The sequence below is a fragment of the Drosophila grimshawi genome, unplaced genomic scaffold (genome assembly GCF_018153295.1).
Source record: "Drosophila grimshawi isolate 15287-2541.00 unplaced genomic scaffold, ASM1815329v1 contig_44, whole genome shotgun sequence".
In the NCBI taxonomy this organism is placed as follows: Eukaryota; Metazoa; Arthropoda; class Insecta; order Diptera; family Drosophilidae; genus Drosophila; species Drosophila grimshawi.
In genome coordinates this window covers 9,764,075-9,791,209 of record NW_025063240.1, presented here as the reverse complement: position 1 = coordinate 9,791,209, position 27,135 = coordinate 9,764,075, and the positions used below count along the sequence as shown (strand labels likewise).

At 36.9% G+C, this 27,135-nt stretch overlaps 3 protein-coding genes, 1 long non-coding RNA gene and 1 other non-coding gene across 15 annotated transcripts in view; 3 read left to right on the top strand and 2 right to left on the bottom strand.

The window, feature by feature from the left end:
* Positions 1 to 22,461, top strand: part of LOC6556562 (F-box/LRR-repeat protein 16) — a 28,109-nt gene extending 5,648 nt beyond the window's left edge. For 3 of the 8 annotated variants that reach the window (XM_032742912.2, XM_032742918.1, XM_032742920.1), the window contains exons 3-6: positions 5,171 to 5,344; positions 5,428 to 5,545; positions 20,696 to 20,891; positions 21,783 to 22,461. In XM_032742912.2, the coding sequence (XP_032598803.1) occupies positions 5,171 to 5,344; positions 5,428 to 5,545; positions 20,696 to 20,891; positions 21,783 to 22,080 (786 nt within the window). In that variant the 3' untranslated portion in view covers positions 22,081 to 22,461. The other 5 variants (XM_032742928.2, XM_032742932.2, XM_032742924.2 and 2 more) reach the window with 4 other exon arrangements.
* On the top strand, positions 9,060 to 9,131 carry Trnat-ugu. The gene has a single exon. It is a non-coding gene; the product is annotated as a tRNA-Thr (tRNA).
* LOC116806479 lies at positions 11,617 to 17,197 on the bottom strand. 4 transcript variants are annotated; one of them, XR_006246694.1, is made up of 4 exons: positions 17,158 to 17,197; positions 16,232 to 16,281; positions 15,619 to 15,857; positions 15,385 to 15,501 (listed from the first exon to the last, which is right to left on the bottom strand). It is a non-coding gene; the product is annotated as an uncharacterized LOC116806479 (long non-coding RNA). The 4 variants fall into 4 exon arrangements; XR_004365649.1 differs by lacking the exons at positions 15,385 to 15,501; positions 15,619 to 15,857 and adding an exon at positions 11,617 to 13,445; XR_006246693.1 differs by having other exon boundaries at positions 15,619 to 16,281.
* A 944-nt stretch (positions 22,462 to 23,405) lies between the features above and the next one.
* On the bottom strand, positions 23,406 to 24,557 carry LOC6558625 (DNA-directed RNA polymerase III subunit RPC8). The gene is made up of 3 exons (XM_001984693.2): positions 24,315 to 24,557; positions 23,762 to 24,256; positions 23,406 to 23,702 (listed from the first exon to the last, which is right to left on the bottom strand). The coding sequence occupies exons 1-3, from the start codon at positions 24,423 to 24,425 to the stop codon at positions 23,568 to 23,570; spliced, it is 741 nt and encodes a 246-aa protein (XP_001984729.1). The 5' UTR covers positions 24,426 to 24,557; the 3' UTR covers positions 23,406 to 23,567.
* Positions 24,549 to 26,738, top strand: LOC6558361 (serine/threonine-protein kinase RIO1). The gene is made up of 3 exons (XM_001984694.2): positions 24,549 to 24,888; positions 24,943 to 26,262; positions 26,313 to 26,738. The coding sequence occupies exons 1-3, from the start codon at positions 24,832 to 24,834 to the stop codon at positions 26,658 to 26,660; spliced, it is 1,725 nt and encodes a 574-aa protein (XP_001984730.1). The 5' UTR covers positions 24,549 to 24,831; the 3' UTR covers positions 26,661 to 26,738.
* The last annotated feature ends 397 nt before the right edge of the window (positions 26,739 to 27,135 follow it).

Sequence of the window (27,135 nt, the reverse complement as noted above, 5' to 3'; positions counted from 1 at the left end):
TTCTTGAAAAGCTGTCTTTGGACTAACTTTAAATTACATTTTCAATTTATATTCATTTAAATATCCTTATCGAATTTGGGGTTGCCTAATTAGATTATCTAGACCAATTATGAATTTGGGAAAGTTGATGCCTAAAGTATTCAGTGAACTTTTTTTATTTTGAAGTTGTTTAAGAAATTGTACTCTTTATTATACAGATTCTAAGTCTAAGGTTCTTAAATCTTAAAATACTCTCGTCGAATTTAAAGACACGTTTAAATCGTGGACCTGGATCAGTAGACACTTTTCAGATATCCTTTCTTTCCTTTCTAAATTTCTTCAAGCATTTCTTTAAAGCCTCATCTCGAGTAATTTTTTGCTTTAAAATATTTTTTTTTTTATTTAAATTTTAGCTTTTTGTTTGCTTTTTGCTTTAATCTCTTCTTTTCTGTTTGCCCACAAGAACATTTTCTTATTTATTTCTTTTTTTCTATCATTTGTATTTGACATATTTCAGAACACATATCATATTAGCTGAAAGCTGGTTTGCTGAATTAATATATTTGTCTTGTGGTTGTTTCATACCCATTTCTAGTCCACTTTCCAAAAGTCATGTTCCTTAATCCAAAGCTGTCTTACCATTATTATGGAGTTCTTGTACCTAACATCTGCTGCATTCAGCTCAGATAAACTAGATAGATTATTTTGTATTTATCATCTGTGCGCTGTCATCTTTTTAGTCGCTCCGTCAAATGTGATTCTCCCAACCACTACCCATGACCGTGGGCGGCTTGTTAGAGCAGAGAAGAGAGAAGCACATCTGAGCAGACCAAAAGCAGTCCAAAATCAGAGCAGAGAGCGTCGTCAAGTTGACGATGGTCAGTCACACGCCAACAGAAATAAATAGAACAAATAAATTGGTTACGCCGAAGAGTAGATACCCTTGCAGATCAGACTTAGTATTCGACTTTGAGATTTAAATAATCTAACCGATTGTTTCTATGGCAGCTATATGATATAGTACTGATATAGTACTTCGATATTCATCATTATTTTTTCAAATGTAAGAACGTAAGCAATATTATCCGCATTGCTGGGGAATGATTTCTGAATAGCTTGGTAAATTAAACAGTTTTTCGTAAAATAAGTTATTTAACTACCGATTATATCCATGAAAGCTATATAATACAGTGATCCGATCCGTATGATTCTGACTGATTATTTGCCGCAAAAATTCGGTTTCAGCAAGATAGCTTCAAACCTGAGCGACTAATGAAATAGGCAGAAAGATATAGCTATATATCGCCTCGACTAGTAATGCTTATCAAGATTATATACTCTGTGGGCTTGTAGGTGTGTTCTTCTTCACAAGATAATCATACTACCCCACGGAAGTATAGAAAAAACACTCACTGAAATTCCTGCCGCCGTGCAAAATAAAAGTGAAAAGTATTTTCAAATTTATTTTGAGCTCTACGGCAACGAAATGAAACGTGTTAAACGGCTAAGTGTGTCATACAAAGACTGCCCCGAAAATATGTATATGTATATACATATATATATAAATATATATATATATATATATATATATATATATATTATATATTTAATATGTGGTGGCAATTGAAAGTCGTGTGATGATTTCTATGGTGTGCTGCTGCTGCAATCTCATAACGAATTGATGCGATCAATTTCAAGCGCACATCACTTCAAAGCAGTGCCATAAATTTTATTTAATTTACTGAAATATTTCGTTGAGCTAATTTGTGCAAAATGCGTATATATAAAATTAAATAGAACGTTCATGCATATAGTTGTAATGAGTGCGATTTGCATGCTACATCTTTTATGAGATGCATCAAAATGTTTGCTGCCAAAAGTTTTAAGCCCAACTGATTTGAAATAGTCATTCAAATTTGATAAGTAAGATGAATAAATATAAAATAAAAATAAATATAAATGAAATAAATAAACAATAAACATTTGTAGCATTTAAGCTAATTTGGTTTACTATATTTGTTCTATAGTTCTTTGACTCGCTTTTTGTACTCATTATCATCTTTTTCATTAGTATTTCAGTTGTTCTTAAATACTCATTTGTCTTACGTAAACTAAATTATGGGTCGCTTACATATTACTACTTAGTTTTGATGCATAATATGTGCCTTTAACATATCACATTTCTATTTTATTATCCCTATAGATAGTTAGTTAGTAATGAAGCAGCAATAATCGTTTGCTGTTATTTAACTGACAGTGACTTGACTGGCCCCCAAACTAATTAGCTGCCCTTATTGCTGCCGTCAGTTGTTGACAATACAGCAGAGTTCGTTGTAGTTGCATGAAACTAATCTATTCAGTTTCATGGGCCAATACAAAGCAATCTGGCAATATAATCCACTAGCCGCAGCTGGAAATAGATAGAGAGTGAGATAGATACACATGAGTAAAGTGGATAATGTTTGTGAACTGCTTGTGGCCAAGTTAAATGAAATAACTCACATTCTGGCTGCTTTGCTCATACCAGATATATGTACATATATATATATATATACCATATAGTTGTGGTTGTTGTTTCAGCCAGTTGGTGGCTGCGTGTCAATCTGCAATGTCGGCATTAATTCAATGTGAATGCATGTCATGTTCATGAGCCTAGTTTGTTCTTGTCTCAGTTTGTGTGTGTATGTGGGAGTGCTTTTGGCCTGACCGACAAATGGTTGGATTGCAAAGTTGCTGTCACTGGAAATGTCAACAAGAATGGCACGCACAGCGACCTCGAACACTTGTCAGCCCCAAGTACCATACATCTATGTATATATGTATTTATATATATATTTATCGAAAATTTGACCTTGGGGATTGCGTTGAGCATTCTATGCATCTGTCTTCTTTTATTTGCATTAACAAGTCCAGTCCCTACACTCTGCAAACAAATCGCACCGAATTTCATTAAATATGCCATGTAAAACTTAAGGGTTTTCTTTTGCTTAATAACTGAGTGCACTTTACTAAAATGCAGAAAAGAAATAAGTATTTAAATTGTGGAATGATTTCCTTTAAAATAAATAATGCTTTCCATTTATATTTTTTTTTACGATTTTTTTTGCTTATATTTACAAAAACCTTTTTTGAAATGAAGGGCGACTATTTTTGCTGAGTGTAGTAATGTGATGATATAGGTTCAGTTTGAAAATGCGGCGGAAATGCGACAGCATTTGCCATGCATACATATTTAATAGGTGGCCTTTTTTCAGGGCACACGCGGCGTATACGTTATTTCCGCATTACAAAAACAGTTAATGTGTACTTTCGAGCCGTCGTTGAACCCTGCTGACCCATAAATTATGCATACTTAAAGACAAAACAAAATGAAGTAGCTAAAAGTAGTCGAAACTTAAAGTAATTGATAGTTTTATGGTAATTGCAAATATATGGAAAAATTAATGCTAACCACTTGAATTAAATATAATAAATTTATGCAATAGACGAAAAAGCAAAAACCACAATTACAATTACAATAAATAAACCTAAACTGGTTGGTTCTCGTTGCTTATGTGGCATATTGATTTTGTGACAGACATGTGCAAATAAAGTTGCCCTGGATACGTTTGTTGCCAGCCACTGTTGGGTGTACAGAAAAAAAGTATAAAAGTTTGCTACGCTCTCCATAAATGCCAGCTGGCAAAATGTTATAAAGGCTCGCAGACTATTTACCATGAACAATGAAGTCATTTAGTGAACGGGTGCGTCAATTAGTGGGACTAACTAATTAGCAGCATTTATGTCATATATTATATCGGCTATTATGCTGTTTGATTTACTAGATAAAAACTTATAAACAATTAATAGAAATATAAGGGAAATCTAATGAAACACTTTCGAGGTATTTGCTGATTGTAGACTCAACTATTATTGATATTAATTATCAATTGTTGTTTATAATTTTATTGTCTTTATGGCTATTAACACAAAAAGTTAATCGTAACTTAAAAGTAAATAATTACAGCGAATGTTTCTTGCTTATTGTCGTCTAATTGTTGATGCAGTTAGCGATAAATATTTTTTTACTTACTAACTTGCTTGTTTATGTCGTCAATTGTATATTTGCCACTTTTCCCATTTTTCGACAATTCGCATTTCCTATCAACTTTTGCTTTTGCTTTTGCTTTTGCCCTTGCTTTTGCGTCATGTTTCCGGATTGCTTTATTCGACGCAACTTTATTGCCATTGTGCTTTGATTTGACATGTTTTTGCTCGCTTTTTGTTTTTGGGCCGCGGCGTGGGGCAAAAGTTCTTGAGTGTCGCCCAGTAACTGAACTAAACTGCCTGCCACAACAACAACAACTGAATGGTGACTAGCCAGATCGAGTCCCCCGACGACACATTGTCTGGCACGCAATGTGGGTCGCCTTACCCAGTACTCGACTTATTGTAAAATATTTTGCTTGCCTTCTTCGTCTTTTGCTCAGATGTTTTGCTCTTGCAAAGGTCAAAGGTTGAGTCATTCTGTGAAATTTACAAGTCCTTTTAAATGCAGGCATGCGAAACTTGTTGTCTACGATTACATATGCGAAGGGGTGTAAAATGATAATATATAGTCGATTTTACACTTAAATGCAAACATGCTGGCAACACTAAAATTCAAATTTCAAGTTTAAAATGTTTGTATTAAAATTATCATCCTCATTCTAATATATTCGCAAAAAAAGATGTGAATTTCAAGTTAGAATTAGTACTAGGCAGTATTTTTCAGCTATATTAAATGCTTTTATTAATAAGTTGATTTCAAATATTCCAAATGATTATAAACATTAATCTTATTCCATGAAATTCATTTCTAAACTGGCATTGTTCAAAATCTCAGATAGCCTTTAAAATATGTCAAAATCTAAAACTGAAATACACATATAAATAATACCTTTGATAACTTAGTTGAAAGCTTTTTAAATTGCTTTCTAATATTGAAAACTTAGCTAAAGGCTTTTGTTATTAAGTTAATTTCCGAGTGATTAGAAACATTAATTAAATGTATCTGAATACTTTGTCGCATTCTCTAATATTTCCTTTTTACTGCAATAAACATTTGTTTGGTTTTTAATTAAAAAAGCAAAACAAAAACAAAAAAGAATACTGAAAGACACAATAAGGTTTGTAAATGTGTTTTTGTGTGTGTTTACAATGACAATTGCAGAGCTTGTTTGAACTTGAGTTGGCCGGTTGCAATGAGGTCACCGAGGCGGGCCTCTGGGCCTGCCTGACGCCGCGGATCGTGTCCTTGTCACTGGCGGACTGCATCAACATTGCGGACGAGGCGGTCGGTGCGGTTGCTCAGCTGTTGCCATCCTTATACGAGTTCTCGTTACAGGCAAGTATTGCGAGTGTGTGTGTGTGTGCCAAACATGGGCGCATCCTTAATTGAATTCTGTTCTGCTCTGTTCAAACCAACAGGCATACCATGTCACAGATGCTGCCCTGGGCTACTTTTCACCAAAGCAAAGTCACAGTTTGAGCATATTACGCTTACAGTCATGCTGGGAACTAACCAACCATGGCATTGTTAATATCGGTAAGTCACAAGCTCTACATATATAAATATAAATATAAGTCATGATTTTAGCAAGTTTCTAGCTATGATTCCCAATTTCCACACTAAAATCGATAATTTAATGCTTTGATTTGTTTCGTTCGTTCGTTCGTTAAGCATTATTCAAGTGAAACAAATTTGCCATATACAAATCGCATTGTTAGTTGAAGGCCTGTCCAATGATGATGTCTCCTCGTAAATTCCGGGAATTGTTGATCCCTCAAGCATCTGTATTGTTGTTGTTATGTTACATAACTGTGCTGCTTGTTGTACGCCCGAAATGTGCCGGACATCCGCCAGGTGTTTGCCAATTGTTGAAGAAGGATCTATAGAAATGAGCGAACATTGTCGCTATTTATAAATAGGTATTACAACACAGCAAATAAACACAAAGTAAAATAAATTCGGGCTATCATTTTGGATATTTCCAAGTATTGCATTCAGCACTCAGTTAATTACAGTATTTTTGATGATTTAATTCTGGTGAATTAATATAATATATATAAATTGCGTCACAGACAGACAAACGAGCCTTCACCCTTGTCAGCCATGAACGAGGACAGCTTGGAAATTTGAGCACAAATCGAAAGCATATTCTCAGAATTGCAATTGATATAATGTGTCCAATTAGATAATGTTTACAGCTTGATATCATACGTTATTATTGTGTTGATGAACCTCACTCATATCAAGGTCACATTTGTAATCTCTAATGAGCTATTGTTTATTCAAGAGTCGAGACATTCTTCTGCTTTTGGTTTTGGCATTTTTATAGCGTGTTGTGGCTTTGTAATACCCTGTAATCATAGGCAATTGAGCATGCTGGACATGTTTATTTTTCTAGTTGTAAAAAGGTCATGTGTTTGTAAGTTTTGACTTTTACAGGGTATATGCTAGTCAGTTGTCTACCTGCTTGCAATTTGAATGCTATCCCAAGGGGCAAGGATTTATTACACATTACAAAATGGCTGCCATACGCTACAACGCTTTTGTCCACACCCCTCCCCATTTACCACTTGGAATGAAACGATTTTATGCCATCTCTGACACTCCCCCGAGTCTAAAATTTCAACGGAGTTTCAGTTTTTTATGTGTGTGTGTGTGTGTTTTTTTTTTTTCTGATCGTTGAAGTGCAGCCGCAAATTAAGCAGCATCGCTTGCTGCAGGCTGCCAAGCCAAATGATTTGCCACTTGGGCTGCCAACTCAGTCACACATACGCCTCGTTGCCTCGTTGCTTCGTTGCCACAAGTCGCAGTGCAACACTCAACCTCAACGCTCGTTGAAGTCCAATTAATTGTGTGGCATGTTTGCTGCCCGCTGCGAGTAACTAACTAGCATTACTCCGACTCTTGCAGTCTAGTTAGTTGCCATTAGTTGGCCTTTGCTAATCATTTGAAATCACATGGAGATAAAAGAGTGCATAATTGTTCTATTTTGAATATATAAATAGGAATATGAATATTCTACTCCCAATTTGAAGATTACTTGCTATTGAATAAAAAATAAGAAGTGAGAACGTTTTTTTTAAATCAATTTCTGAATCCTAGTAATCTACCCCTTAAGTTTGACAAACCGAAAATGTTCTTATGAAAGTTATATTTTATAGTAGACCGATATTAATAATTTGTTAATAATAACACACATAAATGAAAAGCTTTATCCGAATCTTTTTCCATTTTTTTCGATTATTAAGGCGGACATGTCACATGTCACTGGACATATTGCCTCATCAAGTCAAGCTGCTCACGAAACTATATAGCAAGAGTCGAGGATATCTTCTTGAATGGCATTCGCCTAATGTGAACGCAAACGCTTGGTACACATTTTAAATACGTATAACTAATGTTATTGGTCGCATTAATTACCGAGTCCCTTAATGACAACGTTTGCATTATTTATGCGTAATTCAGGAGCCAAAACTGGTGATAAAAACAGCAATTAGAGGGAATTATATATAATTGTGGCAGTTTATCCACACGTACTTAAAGATATTTAGTTCTATTGGAATGTTATTTATATATTTTTTTAATTGTATTTTGGCTGCAAGCACAAACAAATAGAAAGCGTCGTGTGTATTGTTTACATTTAAAATCATGTTTCACTTCAAATATTTAAATTCTCAAGCGTAAAAAGATAAACTTTTCAATCGAGCTAAACACAACAAAATTTGCATAATGGTCATATTTCGAATTTTTATATACAAGTGATGAAAGAGAAAACACAAAATACCAATGCGAAAATGTGAAAAACTCGTATGAAAATTAATAAACGAATTTCTCGCACAAACCCCAAGGAATTGTGTATTGTGTGTTTGTTTTTATTTGTGCATTTGTCTATTTACATAATTATAGCACGAGCAAATATTAAACTGACATGAGTATACTTTTAATGAGGACACTTCGTATCGTCCATCAAATATTTGCCCAACAAAAGCCAACAACAGCAAAAATAGCACACACACACACACACATTATTTACAAATACTTTAATCTATAAAACCATATTTTATGATTTTAATTTGAATGCTTTGCGGTTGACCACATTATTGTAAAATGCGTAAAATGCGGAAATTATTAATTAATGGCCTGTTATGAATTCAGTAATAACAAAATCTGCTTGTAAGGAGGAGTTCAAAATTGTCCCCATAAACAGGCTGGAAGCGAGCGGGGGGAAGCGAGCACATTCGAGAGCCTTAACTTTATAAAATTAAGTCAGATTTAAAGAAAGAGCGCTTTTTTATATAAAGTTGGAGATGCGATTCTGATATCTCAAAAAGTGCTTGTAGAAACTGCTTAAAACTTTGATGAGAAATGATGAGAATTTAAAAACCAAGGCTTTTTAATAATGGTTGGACCTCTAGAAAAGTAATACTTAAAGTCTTAAGTGCAATTCAGGCTCGATATCCTTGTTGAAATTATATGAGCGAAGAAATAAACAAATTTAGATAACTTCCCAAACACACGAATAACCCTAAGTAACCCATTTGGTTTCAATCAGGTTTCAATCAATTTCTACTAAATAAACATAGTATTTGCAATGTGGCCAATTCGAAATAATAATTAAGAAATCACGTGTTCGACTTGAATTCCATAGACTAATTGAATTGTTCGCATGGAAATGGGAAAGATAAATTTACACAAGAAACTTTTAGTTACAAGTTGTAAGTTGTAAGTTGTTGTGATTTACGCACGACTTAAGGACAATCTTGTCATGTCAAGGTAAACGCAAAGATCCTGTTAAAAAGTTTCAACCAGTTTTCCGACTGCCTGCCTGCCTGCTGCTGCCTGCTGTTCAAAATCGTTAACTTAAAATGAGAACTGTTCAAGCGAAAGTTTTGATAAGCTCGCTTCAATATTGTAACGTACTCTTATCAGAGCAGAGCAGAGAGCGGCAAGCAGTCATCACATGAAGAGGCCATTTAGCTAATTACATTTCACATCTAATGCAATTGAGACGAGTCTTTCAACTCTTTCAGCTGGGGCCTGTGCGTCAGGTGCCTTCTTAGCTCAGTGGCAGAGCGCTGGTCTTGTAAACCAGCGGTCGTGAGTTCAATTCTCACAGGAGGCAATCGTTACCTTTTTTTGTTGCTGTTTCTTTTACTACTACTGAGCTACTACCCCAGTTGCCTCTGCTCTGTGGGCCCAGTGCCAATGGACGTTTTTTTTTTATTGCTGCGCCTCGTCAAATGTGTTTTTTAAGAATTCTGTTTTTTTTTTTGGGACAGGTGACACATCATTTGGCACGCGAGCAGTGACAGCGCCGGAAACGGAAGTCCAAGTGATATATGTGTGTGTGTGTGTGTGTGTGAAACATCGCTGAGGCGCCCCTGAGGCTAATTGGCAAACATCTGACGACGAGTTCGCCGAGTTCGTTAAACTGTGCGTATGCGTGACTTGTTATGAGCACGCAACCAAAAATAAGAAAATTTTGTGAAAATTGCAAACAAGTTAATCTCACATTAATTGACAATGTCAACAGCAATGCCAGCTGACATTAAACAAAGCAAAGCGAGCAAAGCTGGCAACACATCCTCATCATCATCATCATAATAGGCATCTGCATTTTAATCATGAAGTGGCCGCGGTTCGTTTCGCTGCTGAACAATTGCAATTGTCATTAATGTCAGCGCCAGAAATGTTGTGTCCATCAATTTAACCGCCGCACAAGTGCTCGCCAGCATCCCGGGTGAGATTCACAAATCCCTGAATTTAGCCATGTTTGTTCCGCATCAAAACCCAAATTGCCGCAAATCACTTGAAAGTACAGTGGCAACACACAGTGATGAACATATCAAAATTAAATGCCAATTTAATAGCTAGATTTCAATTCTAAATGTGCTTAATGTAAACGCTATTCATCTTCTAATTTGTAAAAGATTTAAACTCTCTAAATGATTTTAGTTTAACCGCTAAATTTATTGGAAAAGATTATTAAGCGTTAGTTTCTTAGTAATAAGGAAAGTATAAAACGAAAGACAGATAAAGTCTGTTTATATAGAGACTAAAACTAAATTGGCTGAATAATTTTCCCCCAGGGTTTTTCCCTATTCATATATAAATATTATATTATTATAATATCTGTCTATTTGGCATTTGTTGTCTTTCTTCCATTTCCTTTGGGGTGCCAACGTTACACGGGCAAATTTATCTTCGTCAATCTTTGCGCTAGCCAAAAATTATCTAATGATGTTTGTTTTTGGCTGCAATTGTGTGTGGAATGGGGGGAGTGTGGGAATGGTTGGGGTAGTGGATTGTATATTGGCTGCTGCCACCTAAATATGTGATTGTGACACTCTTTTGCAGTGCTGCCTGTAAGCTTACCACAGATCTGTTTATCCAACATGCTCAGTCTCAGTTTCTTCTCTCTCTCTCTCTCTCTCTCTCTCGCTCTTTCTCTCTGTGGCACTGCGTCGTTTTTTCTTTAATTACATTTACATTTTCAAGGTAATTGTTGTCATTGTTGTTGTTGTTGTTTTTGTTGCCAACGTTGCCATCGCTGTGGCTTTTGTATAAATTCATTTACACTCCTGTGAGTGTGTATAGCATTTTTTTTTTGCCTGTCTCACTTTTTAATTAACTTATTTATAAGTATATAAAAAGCTCAACGGGAAATCTCGACGCGTGCTGTTGGCCACGCATCACCAACCTGTCCCATTATCCACACCTCCCGCCCCCATACGCCCATCTTACCAAAACGACCACTCGGCCAACTTGCCAATCAATTGTCGCTTGTTTTCTTTCCTTTTTTTTTTTTGCACACGGCTTTTGGCCATGAACTTAACTAAATACGACTACCCCCTGAAATGTATTGGATGTATTTGATTTGCTTCTGTTTATATATTTTAAGACATTTACTTGTTATTGTAAAAGATTTTTTTTGTTTTTTTTTTTTGGTGCTTGTTATGCTTGGATTGTAGAGCTTCCATCAGCACTGGGTTCAGTTTATATGGTTTCAAGCAACATCAATTCGTTGGCCAGAAAGGTCAGTAAACCCTAAGACAACGAAAATAGCATTTCACTTAAACGATTTCAAGATACATCCTGCTGCAGGATCTCAAGCAAGATTCACATTCACATTCCCATTCCTATTCTCAATCCATCAATGTCAACTTGAATGCCACAAGCATCTGTCTAATGAACTTGGACAACAATGCAACAATACATTGACCCATCTCAAAGCGTTTGTCCCGCAGTCTATTAAACTTAACTGGCTGCCAAAAACAGGAACAAACTTGAGCAAGGATTTTCATAATGAAAAGTATTACTTATAAAATACTTTGTCTTTTTTTTTTTTTGCTTGATTTGAGAGATGAATTTAAGTAATTACAATGTACAATGTGAAATTGCAGCTAAATAGGTTTTAATAAATTTTTATTTATTTAATTTACTACTCGTGATGATAAAATGTCGGGGTTAATTCATTCCACTAATTCAAGACTTATTAAATGTTAAAAAAAAAAAAAACAGAAAACGTATTTTTAAGTAAGGTCCACAAACAATAAACAATTATTTAACAAAAATTTCGTTATTTATTTTCCTAATTGTAATGAGCTTACTTCTTGTTTATGGTTTATAAAATGTTATAAAAAAGTTAATTGAAATTTGTTTAAAGTGTACAAATTTGCAAATGTTAATTCCAAATAGTCAGCAGTAAATGCAAAAAGTGAATAAACATATGCTGGCTAAGTTTAAATGAATAAAACTTTTGCCTTTCCAACCAGATGACAAGCGACACGAACTTAGCAAAAAGTCAAATGTTGGCAACACACACACACACACACACACACACACACACACACACACACACAGCATGCCTTGAGTGGAGCTTAGTTCAAAGTTGAGCCGTACATAATACAAGTAAAACTCGTAAACGTAGAATTCTTATTGCCGGCTTATGTAATGGCATTTTCCCGACTCCGACAACAAAAAAGATAAAACAACAGCTGATGCTGGGTGGAATGGCTGAGTTTTGCTCAGCCTTTTTGTAGCTTGCAACCAAAAACCGTAAAAAAAATCAATAATTACAAGTTGAACTGAGTTCAGCAGTGGAACTTGAACTGTAGGCTGCGATTTATAAGTGCAATCAAAATGAATTTTATTTTAATGACGGGCACATTTAAACAGGCAATTACTTACAGCACACACAGTGACGTAGGCGCACACTGTCCCACAAAAGTATGCAACACAAATTGGTGCGTTCCGCCTACGAAGGATGCTGCTGACAATGATTGCCATTACGATTGGCCTTATAAAAAAAAGAGAGAAGCAAAAAAATGGAAAATGTGAGCTGTAAACAGAGCTGGCAATTACGTCAGTGGAGAACAGGACGATGGGACTAGGGTGAGCTAGGCACTAGCTAGGCACTGCCCACGCCGTGTCAAACGACTGTCACGTCCACGTCCTACGGCCGTGACGCAGCTGCGTGCCACTTGTGGCAGCCAGCAATCAGCGAAAGTGACGTCCAACGGACTTGCAGTCGAAGCCAACTTTCACCACACTTTCGCATCACTTTAATTGTGCGTTGAACACACAATCCTTAAGCGCTGAGCAAACCAACATCATTAATTCCAATTAAAAATGCCAAAACTAGTCAGCTCTGCATGATGGATGAACCAGCAATGAGCCAGTTGATTGATGAGAGATTGACCACCATTAGCAGATAGTGATGCTGATCATGAATATATATACCTTATGGGATTTGGAGATGCCTCCTTCTTTTTTCAAACTTTAGTATTATTAAATTCTTAAAAATTGAGGTACAATTAGGTAAGTGTATACCATAAAAATAGTTTGAAAAAATAGCTGGAATCTGCAAAGGAATTGTTATACTTTACATATAAGAATCGGAAATGGTTTAAAGTCAAACCCAGCTTAATAATCCGCTTAGAGTATTAATTTAAATAATATTTGCTTGCAGCATTATTCGTTAAACTTTTACTCATTAAACTTTTAATTGGTTGCTGCTGCTGCGTTTAGTTGGCGGTTGCCATGGCACCTTTGATGTGGATCAAGCGCCATGCGCTCCACCTCTGATTAAAAATGCATGAAAACGCTTAACTCCACTGTCCCAGAATGGCTCCCCCGAGCTGGGCACATGCTTTCAACCCCACATCTCATAAGCCAGGCCTAAAGTGCCACTTTTTCTTGTGTTTCCCACGCGCATCACTTTTCAGGTCATGTGTAGGTGTTGGGTGTGTGTGGGTGTTGGGTGTGTGTGGGTGTTGTGTGTGTTGGTTGTGTCGCTTGCAGTTTTTCTGCTTTTGATTGGCAGATGCGTATTTATTGTCTACTCCAGCTCGTTCCACACCAACGCTGTGAATATCCTTTTTATAAAGCTGCAACGTGTTTATCCAGCTTTATTTTTTGCTACTCATCCGCAATTCTAAAAAAAAAAAACAGAAAAACAAACAGGAATTCTTTTAAAATGTGTACTCAGCGCAGTTCTATGTGCAAGTATATCAGATAATGAATGTGTACGTATGGCATGAACAATAGAAGGATATTAGAGTAGAGGAATCTTCAATCTGAATAGCGTTGCAGCGACCTACAAAAGTTTCTGTTCCTGGTCTTACGGAAAGCAATCTAAGATTTTTCTAATAGTTTTAGTTAAGACAAACTGTTAAGTATATTCCTTAATAATATGGAATACAAATGCATAAGTATTTTCAGATAACTTAAGCCTCCCAATACTAAACTTAAAATTTGTATATACTCAGCTACAGATCTCGTAAATTACAAATATCATCTATATATTTAGTTATAATCTATAGATCCTGTTCTTAAACATTATGATCATAACTCTTAGAATCTTGACGTAAAGTTTGCAATACATTAAAGTAGACTTTCTCGTTTCCATCAGTTATATATAGCCAAGTCGATATACAACTATATCTCTCTAGCTCTAGTTGAAATATATTCATCCTTTTGCTGCAGACACACCATAAGTTGGAGCCAATCGCAATGGATATATACATTATAAAGCTGACATAGCAGCGAAGTTCATCTGCCGATGAATACAACTAAACAAATGTTATATATTGAGTTACATATATAACGTATACGTACAGATATCCTGCTAAGCTCGTAACAGTCGAATACTATAATAATATACTAATAATAATATAAATAAATACACGTGAATCACTTCAAGCATAAGTACATATTTTTTTATTTGGTTTACTTGGGCATAACAACTAAATAAATAAGCACACATTTAGTTGTAATAACAATGACAAATGTGGCTGTCAAATGTATGAAATTAATTTTGATTGAAATGCCAAACTGAATTAGGAACTTGTCAGGGTGCCAAAATGTGTAATTTAAACGATTTGCAATTTTCGTTTGTTTGTCAATTGCTGAACAATTTGCCATGACGAAAAGACCGCATCCGCCCGTGTCCTCTTTCCCGAATATCGCCGGGGCATTTGTTAGCCACGTTTGCTTGCCAATTTGTCGATTCTCTTGTGCACAATTTGCAGTTAATTAAAGAGTACCGAGAGTAGCAAGATGCGATATTCATCTAAAGAGGCCAAAACAACTAATCGCTGTTGCTTTTGCTGTTGCCGTTGCCGTTTGCTAATTTCATTCTGACAACACTTTTGCCTACGGGCATCGCTATTACGGGTCCCCAGTCGTGACCAGCCGTAACCGAGTCGTACTTTTCAGGAGTGTTACGTAATCCCTATCGCACTCCAGCGGCACGCTGACAAAGACGTCAGCGTAATGAGCCACACTCATTACCAAAACCAACATTATTTGACTTTGTGTGCTCGTTATGGCCTTATCTCACTCGCACTTCTTTCCCACTCCTCTCCCGCCCAGTCCGGGTTCGCTTTGCTCAGCAGCTTTAAAGCTTTTCAATCGAGTCTCAATGTTTACCTCAAACTTTTAGCTTTGTCAACTGCAAAATTCACTTTTCATATGTTCTATTTGCCATTGTTTAAGCCTTTATCTTCTCTACTTTGTATATAAAGCTCGGCATTTTCTTTGATGTTCCATTTTTGTGGCTTTCACATATTTAAGTTAATTAATCAGAAATTAAATTCAATTAAATTACTTATTTTACATGGCTTTAAAGTTGAACACAGTAATTGTTAAATAGTTACAAATTGTTTTTACATTAATTGGCTGTGTTTTTACTTTTGGGAATTTGTTAACCAAACAATTCTGTGGTTATTGTGGGCTTCGATGAAGACTGCTTAAGTAAAATGACTCAACATTTTCCATATGAAAACTTCAACTTTTCCCGCACACATCAAATACATATTTTATACCTAAATATATTTTGTAGATATATATATATATATTTGTATGTATGTGTCACAAATTATATTTGACGGTTAGGCTAAGCAGCTTTCTCCTTTCAAAGTAGAAAAAATAGCAAAAATCAATAAAGATACAAGTGAGAGTGTGCGCCAGTTGATAGACTAGAAAATATCCTGCAACATAGATACAACTTACATTAATTTCATATTTAGATCGCATTCAGTTAGGTTAATAGCTCATCTGTATATGTGTATATATATATTTATCAAATAATCTACATATCAGCATACCCCTTTGAAACGTTGCATCCTTCTGACTGTTACGTTATCATGTCCTGTTTGCTGCCTGAAATAGCTGCTGGGTATCAAAACAGTTGTCAGAACGCGTGCCAAGCATTCAACATGATATTTATGAGTGCGGCTTAGATTTGTCATATTTGCAATATGGAGTGAAAACGACAGCGAACAGACAACAGGACACCAGACACCAAATGTCATGTAGCTCGACTACTATTTATGCTGTAGATACCCTGTAAATGGCAATGTAAAATTGTAATAACTATGCACACAATTTTATTACTAAAATAAGATCAAAGTGATGATGACCCAGTTTAAGGTATAGTTTCTTTCTTGTTTTCTGTTTTACACTGCATACTTCTTTTAGATATCCTTTAGATTGGTATGTGGCTTGGAATGTTAGGGTATCTGGCATATTTGCCTCCATTAATCAAGAATCAAGGATCAAAGGAAATATGGCATTAAATGTGCACTAAGCATTGATTAAACCCACACACCAGCTGAACTCATTCTAAAGTCTCTTCCATTTTACACACACACACGCACCAATCACACACACACACACCAATCGACACGCACACATACACACTCGTAAGCAGACACTTACATATGGAAAGAGTGCTTCGTATTCGTTCGACAGTTTGACATCTTCAACGCCTAAAAGTAGATAAGAGGCGCAGCTTTAAATAAATGTAAATGGCATATAGCAACTCACATATGGGCCATATGGACACAAAAGCAAATTGGAAAGGAAACCCATACACACACACACACAGACATATGAGAACAGTAATCTTTATGGTATATGTATGTTGCAGCAACACAAGTTACAAATTCTTAGCTTAACCTACAGCATTTTGGGTGAGAGTGTATGTCTGTGTGTGTGTGTGTGTGTGTCTGATTGTGTCTGTGTGTGTGTGTGTGTGTGTGTGTGTAAATTCACTATTGCGAGCTATTCGTAATGTTTTACCATGCGCAAATTTCCATTTACATATCAAGTAGCTATATTGACAGACACGAGTCGCCCATTTCCGAGAAAAACAAATTCGATTTACGCCATACAATTTAAATTATTCCCAAAACTTGAAAATCTCTGTCATTACATTTTATGCCACATCAAAGTAGATTTCGTGTTGCCAAATAAAACTTTACTATGGCATTTACTTTTCTATTTTTCTGTTAATAACTTTTTGGCAGACATAAAACTTATATCGTAAAATTGAAAGCTTTAAAGAGTTTTCAGTATTGCTTTAATCGGCATCTATTTGTGTGCTGTAAATTTATATTGAAATCATATTTGCTCTATAAATACAATATAATCGATTAGCAGATATTCTGAAGGGTATGGCATTGTAGAGTATAATCTTAGATTTATTTAAATCAATGTCTTTATGGTTGTGACATTTAAATGTGTCTCAGTCACTGATTGTAGACACTTTTAATAATGCGTTCCTTGGAATTAATAGTCATATATTATTATAATAATTATTATACAACAATATTGACATACTATCTGTCCGTCTATATACTTACTGTATTTCTATTGACAATTTCGCTCTCTCTCTCTCTCTCTATCTGTCTGTCTCTGTAAAATGAAACACGATTCGAACAATCATAAAAATATCTCACAGTTTACACATTTGCCACATCACTGCATACGGAATCTAGTTCGTAACGAACTCGCATTGACCTCACCCCCTTCCCCCCATCCCTAACCTTCTCCCATTTTTCATTCGCATCAAATTTGTGTTTTAGATTTTATGGTTTTTCTTTTTTATGGTTTTGTTGATTTTCGTTGCAATTTCAGAATTTGTGATCGCAAAAACGAGTAAGCCAGCAGAATGCGAGGATGCCCTTTAACTACCCGTTAGTGTCGGTCACAAACCGAAACTGCAACACGCACAGGACTCGTATACGTTGCACTATTTCACTTTTTCAATATACACACACTCTACACACACGCACACACACACACACTTGCTTATATATTTGCACCGATCGCTGCTGCTCGATGTGCAGCTGATAATGAAATGAATTTCAGCTGCGATTACAGGCGCGATAAATACTCTGAGAAATCTAAACCGATCTCAATAATCTCCCCCCTTTCAATTGCTGTGCGCTTTGAGGCTTCTAATGCGAGTGCGAATGCAAATGCAAATGGCTTTACTTTGACTACGAATGTAATTCAATCGATGCCACTTTAAACTCTCCTCAAGTCTCTCTCTCGCTCTCTCTCTCTCACACACTCTCCTGCACTCTCCCTCTCTCTCATCGCTGTGGTCTGCTGCATTTGAGCCTAGTCATACATCTCGACTCAATTTAATGCATATGCAATTGCAGTTCATCTATCACCATCTCTTTTTGTCACTGTTTGCCATCTCTTTCGTTTGTGGCATGAAACGCTCAGCATTCATTTTCACGTTGTGATTGCCAGCCTTTGTTATTGACTAGTCGTTCTAGTCGATTTTCATTGCGGTTTTTGGCTTTGAAGTGTCCCCCTATTTTTTAGACGACTTAACCCACAATTGATGTTGCCACCAATTGATACCATTGGATACAATTACAGTTAGCTGCCTCAAACTCCGTATACTAGGTCATCCTAACTGTTATTCTGTTTTCTATTTTTTCCCAAACCATAAACCTGCAAATGGGTGGCCTTATCATTTTAAATTCCACTGAAAATGACTCTCGATAAATATTCCAGTTTTGGTTTTCAAAAATAACTCTTTACTTCTGAATTCTGTTTTTCTTAAACCTTTTGTAATTGGTTTTTACAAACTGCTAGAAGCATCAAAGGTGTCCTGTCTTTCATTTTTAGTTTAGATGGGAGTACCAACAATAACTATTTTTTCAATGGGGCCTCGTTTTTGAATGCAAACTTTTATTTCCAAATGAAAGATAGCCGCATTTCATAATACAGTATTCATATTGTAATTCAAATCGTTTCTGTGCACGACGAGAGCACCTTGTGGTTATTTTGGTCAGAAGCCAAACAAGGCACGACTATACTCGAATCCGTATCTGGTGGCCGGCAAAGTGGGGCACAGTCGATCCCATATATAGTTGTAGTTATTTAGAAGTCGAGTGAAAAGCCGCTTAGTTACTTACTTTGGCCCTGCATATTTGCATTTTTTTGACTTCATCTTCAGCGTTCGCCGCTATGCTAGGCAAGCTACACTCAGAAACAAATACCCCTGAAATAAAGTTGTTCCTTTTAGAAATAATTCCAAAATATAAGAAAACGATTTTATCTGAAAATTAAAAATAAGGTGTATATTTCCATTTGTTAGAAATATTATCTATAATTAAGAAAAGCATACCAAAAAAACTAAAAATGCCAACTCTGATTCTTACAATGAATCCTACAAATGATTGTATTTGTGAAATCTTAAAATACTAATGTTTAATAATATTATACGTCACAAGAACAAAACAAGTCCCTGGATACAAAGCATATTTTTTTTTATAAATTTTACAAAAATACGCCCAAGAATTAATGAATGCAAACTTATATTTTATCTTTACATTATTTATAATATTTTGGGGAACGCGATTAAGGCGATTTGTTTTTCAGAGTGTAGCTTCCGCTGCTCTTTCGCTCCTTTTACTTTAAAGTACGTTATGCGTTGTGGCCTTTTATGCTTTTTATGCTTATCTTTGTTTATTCAGCCCAGCGTGCAAACTGAAGGCACGTGGCCAAATCAACGGCAACGGGAGACTTAGTCAAACAAACGCTTCACTCACCATTGCCAGCCATTGCCAGCGAGTTACCTTTGTGCGGCTCGCTCGCTCGCTTAAGCCGCTTACCAATCGTAATTGTAGCCGTCTGCTACTGCTTCCACCCACCGCCCCCAGAACCTCTAATTAGCTGACAAGACAGACAAGCCTTTGGCTTACAAATGTTGCAGGCTTCAACTTTAACTTGGAGTTCAAAATGTCGACGATGTCAAAATTGCTCGAAAAGTTTAATAATGTTTAAAACAATTAATGCTAAGTTATAATTTTATAAATAAATAAATAAAGAGTCTATAGTGTAACTGGCTAACTGTCCATATTTATATCTCGAATGATGAATTTCTAAATGGGTTTTTGCCAGCCTAGTTTCTTGACTTTACACAATTGTTGGAATGAAATCCGTGCTCTCAGCAAATCCAAATCCGAGCTGAAACAAAGAACATTGTATAAGTAACGAGCGAGCAAGCTACAAAATGAATGTTGTCAACTGTGTTGCACAAATGTGTGGCACATAAAACTGCAGCTGACGCAACTAGAACATAGTTTTAGTCTTTGTCAGTCAAAAGAGAAAAAGAAAGAAACAACAATTGGACGAGGCTACTCTGTCATTCTTACTTTTAAGCTGTGAGCTTTAGTTTTATGAACTCGCAGATACTTAAAGAGCAGCTGTGAACATCAGACATGTGAACAAATTGAATCTATGCAAAGGCTTTTAGCCAACAAATAGCCACAAAACTCAATTATCGTCCAGATTCAATTAGCATTCGCCTTAGAGAGCACACAACACAAAGACTCTTCAGATTCAGCATGTGAGTTCGTTTATTAAATAAATTTGAAATATATTTGATTCGAATTTGCGCTCAATAGTATGGAATCAATAAACTATATGCTGCTGCAAGTTAAATGTTCTTATTTAAACTCATAAAATTGCTATAACTTTGTTAAAGCAAAGCCGACTAAAGTTTTAATTCCAATCGATTATTAAGCCCGAAAGGATTGCAATAATATGCAACATCCTTAAGCTTGAAATACTATGGTTAATTTCCCTTTTGAATCACACGCTTCATAAACTATGCAAGAGTCCTCTTGGGCATGAGATGCATGCGACATGCAGCAAGCAGCAGCTGGCGGCAACCCACTTTTCATCCGGCTGTCAGCCAACAGCAGTCAAGTCGAAACCAGCTGCCTCTCATGAGCTGCTGCAGTTGCCTCAGCTGCTGTTGCTGCTGCATCAACTTTATACCATAGTTTCCACTTAAAGTTAATGTAAACTTTTCTTGACTTTCTTTTACCGTTTTTCTTCTATTTATTTTTATTTTTTTCATTTTACTTGCAGTGCACTCGTTGCCCCATCTAACGGTGCTCAGCCTGTCCGGCTGCAGCAAACTTACCGATGATGGCGTCGAGCTGATTGCCGAGAATCTGCAGAAATTGCGCGCCCTGGACCTGTCCTGGTGTCCCCGCATTACGGACGCCTCGCTCGAGTATATCGCCTGTGATCTGAACCAGCTGGAGGAATTGACTTTGGATAGGTGAGAGCAAGCCCATCACATCTCATTTTATAGCTGCTCCCCCTCAGTTTGTAATTATTCATGAGTTAAATTCAATTTCCAACTTTGCTCCGCTCCAACTCCCAACGCGCTGCATTTTGCTGCAAGTGGCAACAGCAGTTTCAATGGTCGACATCATCACTTTAGCAAGACTTAAAGGGTTTTTAGTTGGCGAAACTTGCTTAAAGCATAAACATATATATATAGATAATAAACTGAATTATAAATTTTTAGTGGATTTCGTAATGTTTTTACTATGTTACTTACTTTAAGGTATAAATTCTTAGGGGTAGCTTTAAAAGTTTTGTAACAAGAAGCTAACCATTTAATTTGCTGTTTATTTGTTGAAGTTGTTGGAAAAGCTGGCAATTTAAAATATAGTTAAAAACAACATTTGCATATCTTGGAAGAATATAATTCAGAAGAATATTAATCGTAGCGTGCATTACTTAAGTACTCTCTGGAGTATTTTAATTTAAGAAACAAAAGTAATTTTCTTAGACTTCTCCCCACACTAAACTCTTAGGTACTTTCCAACCTGACTTTGATACTGCAACAGGAATTTAATAACTCTGATATTCTTCGTTGGAATTTAAAAGCCAGAAGCCGATCAGAAAGTTGAAGATATAGCTAAAAGTGCACGTTAACCTCTTTTTTGTAGAAGAATGTAATCTTAATTCAAATAATTATTGGACATAGCACGCGTCCTTAAAAAGACTTAATGAATCCGTTGAGATTTTTAATTTAAGAAAGAAAAATCATTTTCTTAGACTTCTTCAAATAAATCTCCTAAATACTTTTACAAGTCATACAAAATAATCCACTCCAAAGCAGCATACTTTAATATATTCTTTGCCATGATTCTGATTGCAGATGCGTGCATATAACAGATATCGGAGTTGGTTATATATCTACGATGCTATCGCTGACCGCTCTCTTTTTGCGCTGGTGTTCCCAGGTGCGTGATTTTGGACTGCAACACTTGTGCTCCATGCGGAATCTTCAGGTGCTTTCGCTCGCTGGTTGTCCGCTGCTGACGTCATCGGGCTTGTCCAGTCTCATCCAGTTGCGTCATCTACAGGAGCTGGAGCTGACCAATTGTCCGGGCGCCTCGCACGAACTCTTTGATTATTTGAAGGAGCATCTGCCACGTTGCTTGATTATCGAATAATGGATCGATTACTTTATTTGAATATGAACAAGAGCCAGCATATAACTGATTTTGTTTAGATTCAGTTTTGATTATAACTAATCGACTTCTATTTGTATGGTAGTTTTTTTTTAGATTGTTATTTTTAGTCGGGAAGTTCCTCATGTGCTATACAAAAATTCTCGTAACCACTGTAAATCCTTAGTTTTTACAATTTTCTATGATTTCTACTGTGATTTTAACTGGAACTACTATATATGTATAATTATTAAGTTGAGAGAGCTGTTTAAGAGGTAATACCAAGAAAATACCCCAAAATGATATTTATTTACAAATCAGTACAATACCGAGATGACGTCTAATATGTATATATATACATATATATATATATATAATAATTTATATTTATTATTGTAGTTTTTAATGCAAATTTTAATTAATCTCACTGTAATTAACCATTGAAGATTGTGCAAGAAAAAACCAGAGACAGCAGAAACAATTTATATAGATATTTATGTAAATTAACTTTAAGCATTGCGCCTAAAAGACAAAACAGATATTATAACAACCAAAAAAAAAGTGAAACAAAGAGATATATAAGCGAATGCAACCGGCAAGTAAAATCAAAAACTATGCAATTTATTGTTCAAAGCAACAACAACTTAGAGGCGAAATTGCTAACCAGCTTTATAGCTTAGCTCACTTTTGTAGCCTCCCCGACCATGAAAATCTTTCCATCACCTGTACCATACTATGGCTAACTATTCTAACAATAATCCCATTTGCCTCCTCACCTAAATCCTACTCCACAATCAAAAAAAAAAAAAAAAATAATAATAAAAACACTAATCAAGTAATGGATACAAGTTTTAGAATTAGCCGATTTAGACAAATGTGCACGCTAAGCAAATACAAAAAAAAATATAAATCCAATCGAACTAAATTGAAAATGCATATGTTTCATGGAGCTATATATTTGAATGATAAACTAAAAGATAAAAAGAGAGTAAATGGTATATATACATATATATTCTGAAGTCCCTGTGCCGCCCTTCCTAGAACTAAGTCGCTAACGACAAAGAGTTAAATATAAAATATAATAAATTATTAAATATATGGATAAACTACCTTATATTATAGAGCTGCGCTACCAAAGTGTTTAAATGGAATATGTGAGAATTACTGTTTGAAATTTTTCAAATCAAATATGAACATTCAACAAATGCCATTTGCAAATCTAAAACAAAAAAAAAAAAACAAAACAAATTCTAAAAAAAGAAATCAACAAAAAAATATACTAAAGCAGAATTGAAATTGTAGTGTTTCATTCGGGAAAAAGTCAAATCTTTTGTGCATTAGTTCGATAAGTGTTTAATAGATCAACTCTTAATAATATTCCTTAATTGGTAAAATTCTCCTTTTCATATACATCGCTCTATGGAGCATAAATCGTTCTGGACTTGGGTCTTTACAAATGTTTCGACAATAGTGCAAAAAATGAGTCGTGGTTATTCCTCGCAGGCACCTTCGCCATCATCATCATTATCGTATTCCGTATTATCCTCCTCGCCCTCTTGTTCGTCATCCTTGGCCTGCTGATCCCACCAGGAAAGCACACCCAGCCCGGACTCGTTAATAGCGCCCTGAAAATTAACAACACGTTCAAGAGACAGCCTCTAAAATGAAGATCAGAGTGGCTTACGATAATTTTGTAGGGTGCCTTTACTTCTTGCGATGCTGCAACTGTGGCTGCAGCTGCTGCCGCTGCTGAAGTGTTGGCATTCTGGGACGCTTGGCCCTCCGCCTTGGGCGGCCCAATGGGTGAGGTTTCTTCGAATATTTCGCGGGAAACGCGAAACTTAATCGGCTCGCCAACATCCATGAAAAGATCATGTTTGTTGCCATCCTCTAATGGATACTCCCAAACCCACGCCTGTTCCGCCTCATCGAATCGTGAGGGATGCTGCAGTGCCGCATGTGGAATGAGTATATCATCGAAAAAGCCCAACGTCACATGCACTCCCTCGCGGCTGCAAGTGCGTATTTTACCAGTCATAACGGTGCCCACCATTGGCCGGAAGACCACATAGCGGAACAGCACCTCCGTATGCGAGGCACCATCGCCAGGCAGAATTATTGAGTCCTTCAGTGAGACAATCTCTTTGAGTGCTATGCACAGACCAACATTCAGCAGCACCTGTAAAGCAATCAAAACACTTTAATCAATATTTTCATTTATAATTTTCTTAAGTTACCTTGTTGGCCAGCTTCCGGTCAATTTCGTCACGCACTGCGTCCACCAGCTTCAAGTTAAACTGGTCTGGTGCAATGCGTACATTGTCTTTCAGTTCTGCCAATACAAACATTTTGACATAATCATCTATTTAATTAAATATTTTAATCTTATAGTATTTTTGACATGGAATTAATAAATATTATTAAGTGGCGCCACAAGCCAATAATTTTGTTTCTGAACCCCAACAGAGAACATCTGTTGTAGCTCATGGTGAAACGATATATATTGCATGGGTCTGCTTGAGTTATCGATAGCAAAAAATACCAAAACAATGTCAACGTACAGCGTTGAATGGCAAAAGTGTCAGCTGTTGGCGAATTACACGTGCATGCTTTATGCATTTCACAATAAATTTCAAGTAAAGCATGAACTTTTGAAAGCTGCACGCATATATAAACAAAAGGCTGCAACGCAAAAAGCTATTATTACTATTAGAGTTTCACGAACTGAGCATTTTCTCGTTGGTATTTCACAAGATGACCGATGAGCACAAATATAGCGATCCCGAGGAGGATGAAGAGGACTTAAAGAAGGTGAGTTTTCGCAAAATAAGTAAATAAATCTTATTTAAATGCAATTGCTTGCAGTCTGAGTGGATGCATGACTTTAAGTCGCTGACAGTGAAGCACGACATGTTTAAGAACATCAAACTAAGCGACAAGGATGCAAGTGATAATCTCTGCCAACAAACTACCGATCCTGGCGAGGAATCTGCCTCAGACTATGCAGATGATGATGAAGATGACGACTACGATCTGGGCGATAACTACGATGCGTACGAGGAAGCGTACAGCGGCTTCAACAAGCACAATGCCCAACCACAGATGACAGCAGCAGCTGGTGGCAACAGCACGAGTGGAAGTGTCAACGCATCTGGCTCCACGCAGCGGTTGAGCAACTACCAGCCAAATGAGAAAGTGCTGCGTCGCTACTCGGCACGCATTAATGTGGAGAAATACGATCCGAATGCGAATATGAGCGCACAGGCCGCTAACCGGCTAGTAAGCTTCGATCGGCGCCAGGAGACGGAACGGGTGCGAGTGCGGGACAAGCATGATCGCGCCACCGCTGAGCAGGTGATGGATCCACGGACACGCATGATACTCTTCAAGCTGCTGAATCGCGGACTCATTCAGGAGATTAACGGCTGCATATCCACCGGTAAGGAGGCAAATGTTTACCATGCCGCTTCGAAGAATGGTGGGGACGAGTTTGCCATAAAGATCTACAAGACATCGATACTGGTGTTCAAGGATCGGGACAAGTATGTATCGGGTGAATTTCGTTTCCGTCACGGATACTGCAAGCACAATCCCCGCAAAATGGTGCGCACCTGGGCCGAAAAGGAGATGCGCAACTACCTGCGCATGCACAACGCTGGCGTTCCAGTTCCGGAGCCCATTCTGTTGCGTTCCCATGTGCTGGTTATGCGATTCTGTGGTCACGACGGCTGGCCGGCACCAAAGCTCAAGGATGTGGAGCTGAGCACGTCGAAAGCGCGTGAATTGTATCGGGATTGTGTGGTAATCATGTGGCGCATCTACAACGAGTGTCGACTCGTCCACGCTGATTTATCCGAGTTCAACATACTTTACCAAGATGGCCAATTAGTTATCATCGATGTTAGCCAGGCTGTGGAACACGATCATCCGCATGCGTTCGACTTTCTGCGCAAGGACTGCACCAACATATCCGAGTTCTTTCGGAAAAAGTCGGTAGCCACGATGACCGTCAAAGAGCTGTTCGACTTCATAACCGATAAGACCATAACTGCTGAAAATATGGAAGAGTGTTTGGAGCGTATTTCGGAGCGTATCAAGGATCGGGATTTCGATGCAATTACGGCGCAGGAGAAGATCGACGAGGCCGTCTGGCAAAACACCTACATTCCCAAACGGTTGGATGAGGTAAGTGAAATTGTTAAACATGACCTGCAACTCATCCATTTTTTCAACAGGTGCCTCACTTCGAGCGAGATGTGACCAAGGCCAAGCAGGGTGTGCAACAAAATCTGATTTACGCTAAAATTACTGGTTTGACACCAGCTCTGGACGTCCAGCAGCAGCCAGACATTTTGGATGCAGAAAGTGAGCAGCAGTCAGGTGGAGATGAGAGCGACGAATCCAACGATGACAACAACGATGAGTCAAAATTCAAAAACTCGGCACGGCCACGTGATGAATCGCCAGAGAGTAAAAAGGCTCGCAAAAAAGCGGTTAAGGATGCAAAGGCCGAGCAGAGAAAAGTCAAAGTGAAAAAACATGTGAAAAAGCGCAAGGAAAAAATCGGCACCATGAAAAAGTAGTTGAATATATATATAATAATTGTTAAGAGCTTGTAAACATAATTTCTTGAAAAAATACATTTTGAATGCAAAAACCAATAGTTTCTTTTCTTTACTGGGTTTGGAAGAAAGGCAATCGCAACTTTTCTCTATTGAATTCGTGTTACAAAAAGAATTGCATATTTATGGGCTGCGCAACAAAACAAAATTTGTGGCGCGAACTACTATCACAAAATAAACGATTTTACAGCATGCTTTTAGGATCCAAAAAGTAATGATTTCAAAGCGCATGTAATTTGTACAAAAATAGCTACAAATCGACCAAATCCTCGCCTTAAAACGACATAAGCCTTAGAATCGCAAGAATCTTCTCCATCGAGCTGCATTCAAGGTTTATGGGATTATTTGAGAAACGAAAAATACAGGAAACATTGTCAAATCATTATTATATGGGGAAAGTAGAAAGTGAACGGCGAAAACCTTGTCAAATGCAACA

Excerpts from the sequence above, each read along its gene's own strand:
- LOC6558625 (XM_001984693.2), bottom strand. The coding sequence starts at position 24,425 with ATGTTTGTATTGGCAGAACTGAAAGACAATGTACGCATTGCACCAGAC. Across the intron at positions 24,257-24,314 it reads ACCGGAAGCTGGCCAACAAG|GTGCTGCTGAATGTTGGTCT; the intron begins GTAACTTAAGAA and ends ATTGCTTTACAG. Across the intron at positions 23,703-23,761 it reads AGGCACCCTACAAAATTATC|GGCGCTATTAACGAGTCCGG; the intron begins GTAAGCCACTCT and ends GTTAATTTTCAG.
- LOC6558361 (XM_001984694.2), top strand. The coding sequence starts at position 24,832 with ATGACCGATGAGCACAAATATAGCGATCCCGAGGAGGATGAAGAGGAC. Across the intron at positions 24,889-24,942 it reads ATGAAGAGGACTTAAAGAAG|TCTGAGTGGATGCATGACTT; the intron begins GTGAGTTTTCGC and ends AATTGCTTGCAG. Across the intron at positions 26,263-26,312 it reads TTCCCAAACGGTTGGATGAG|GTGCCTCACTTCGAGCGAGA; the intron begins GTAAGTGAAATT and ends TTTTTTCAACAG.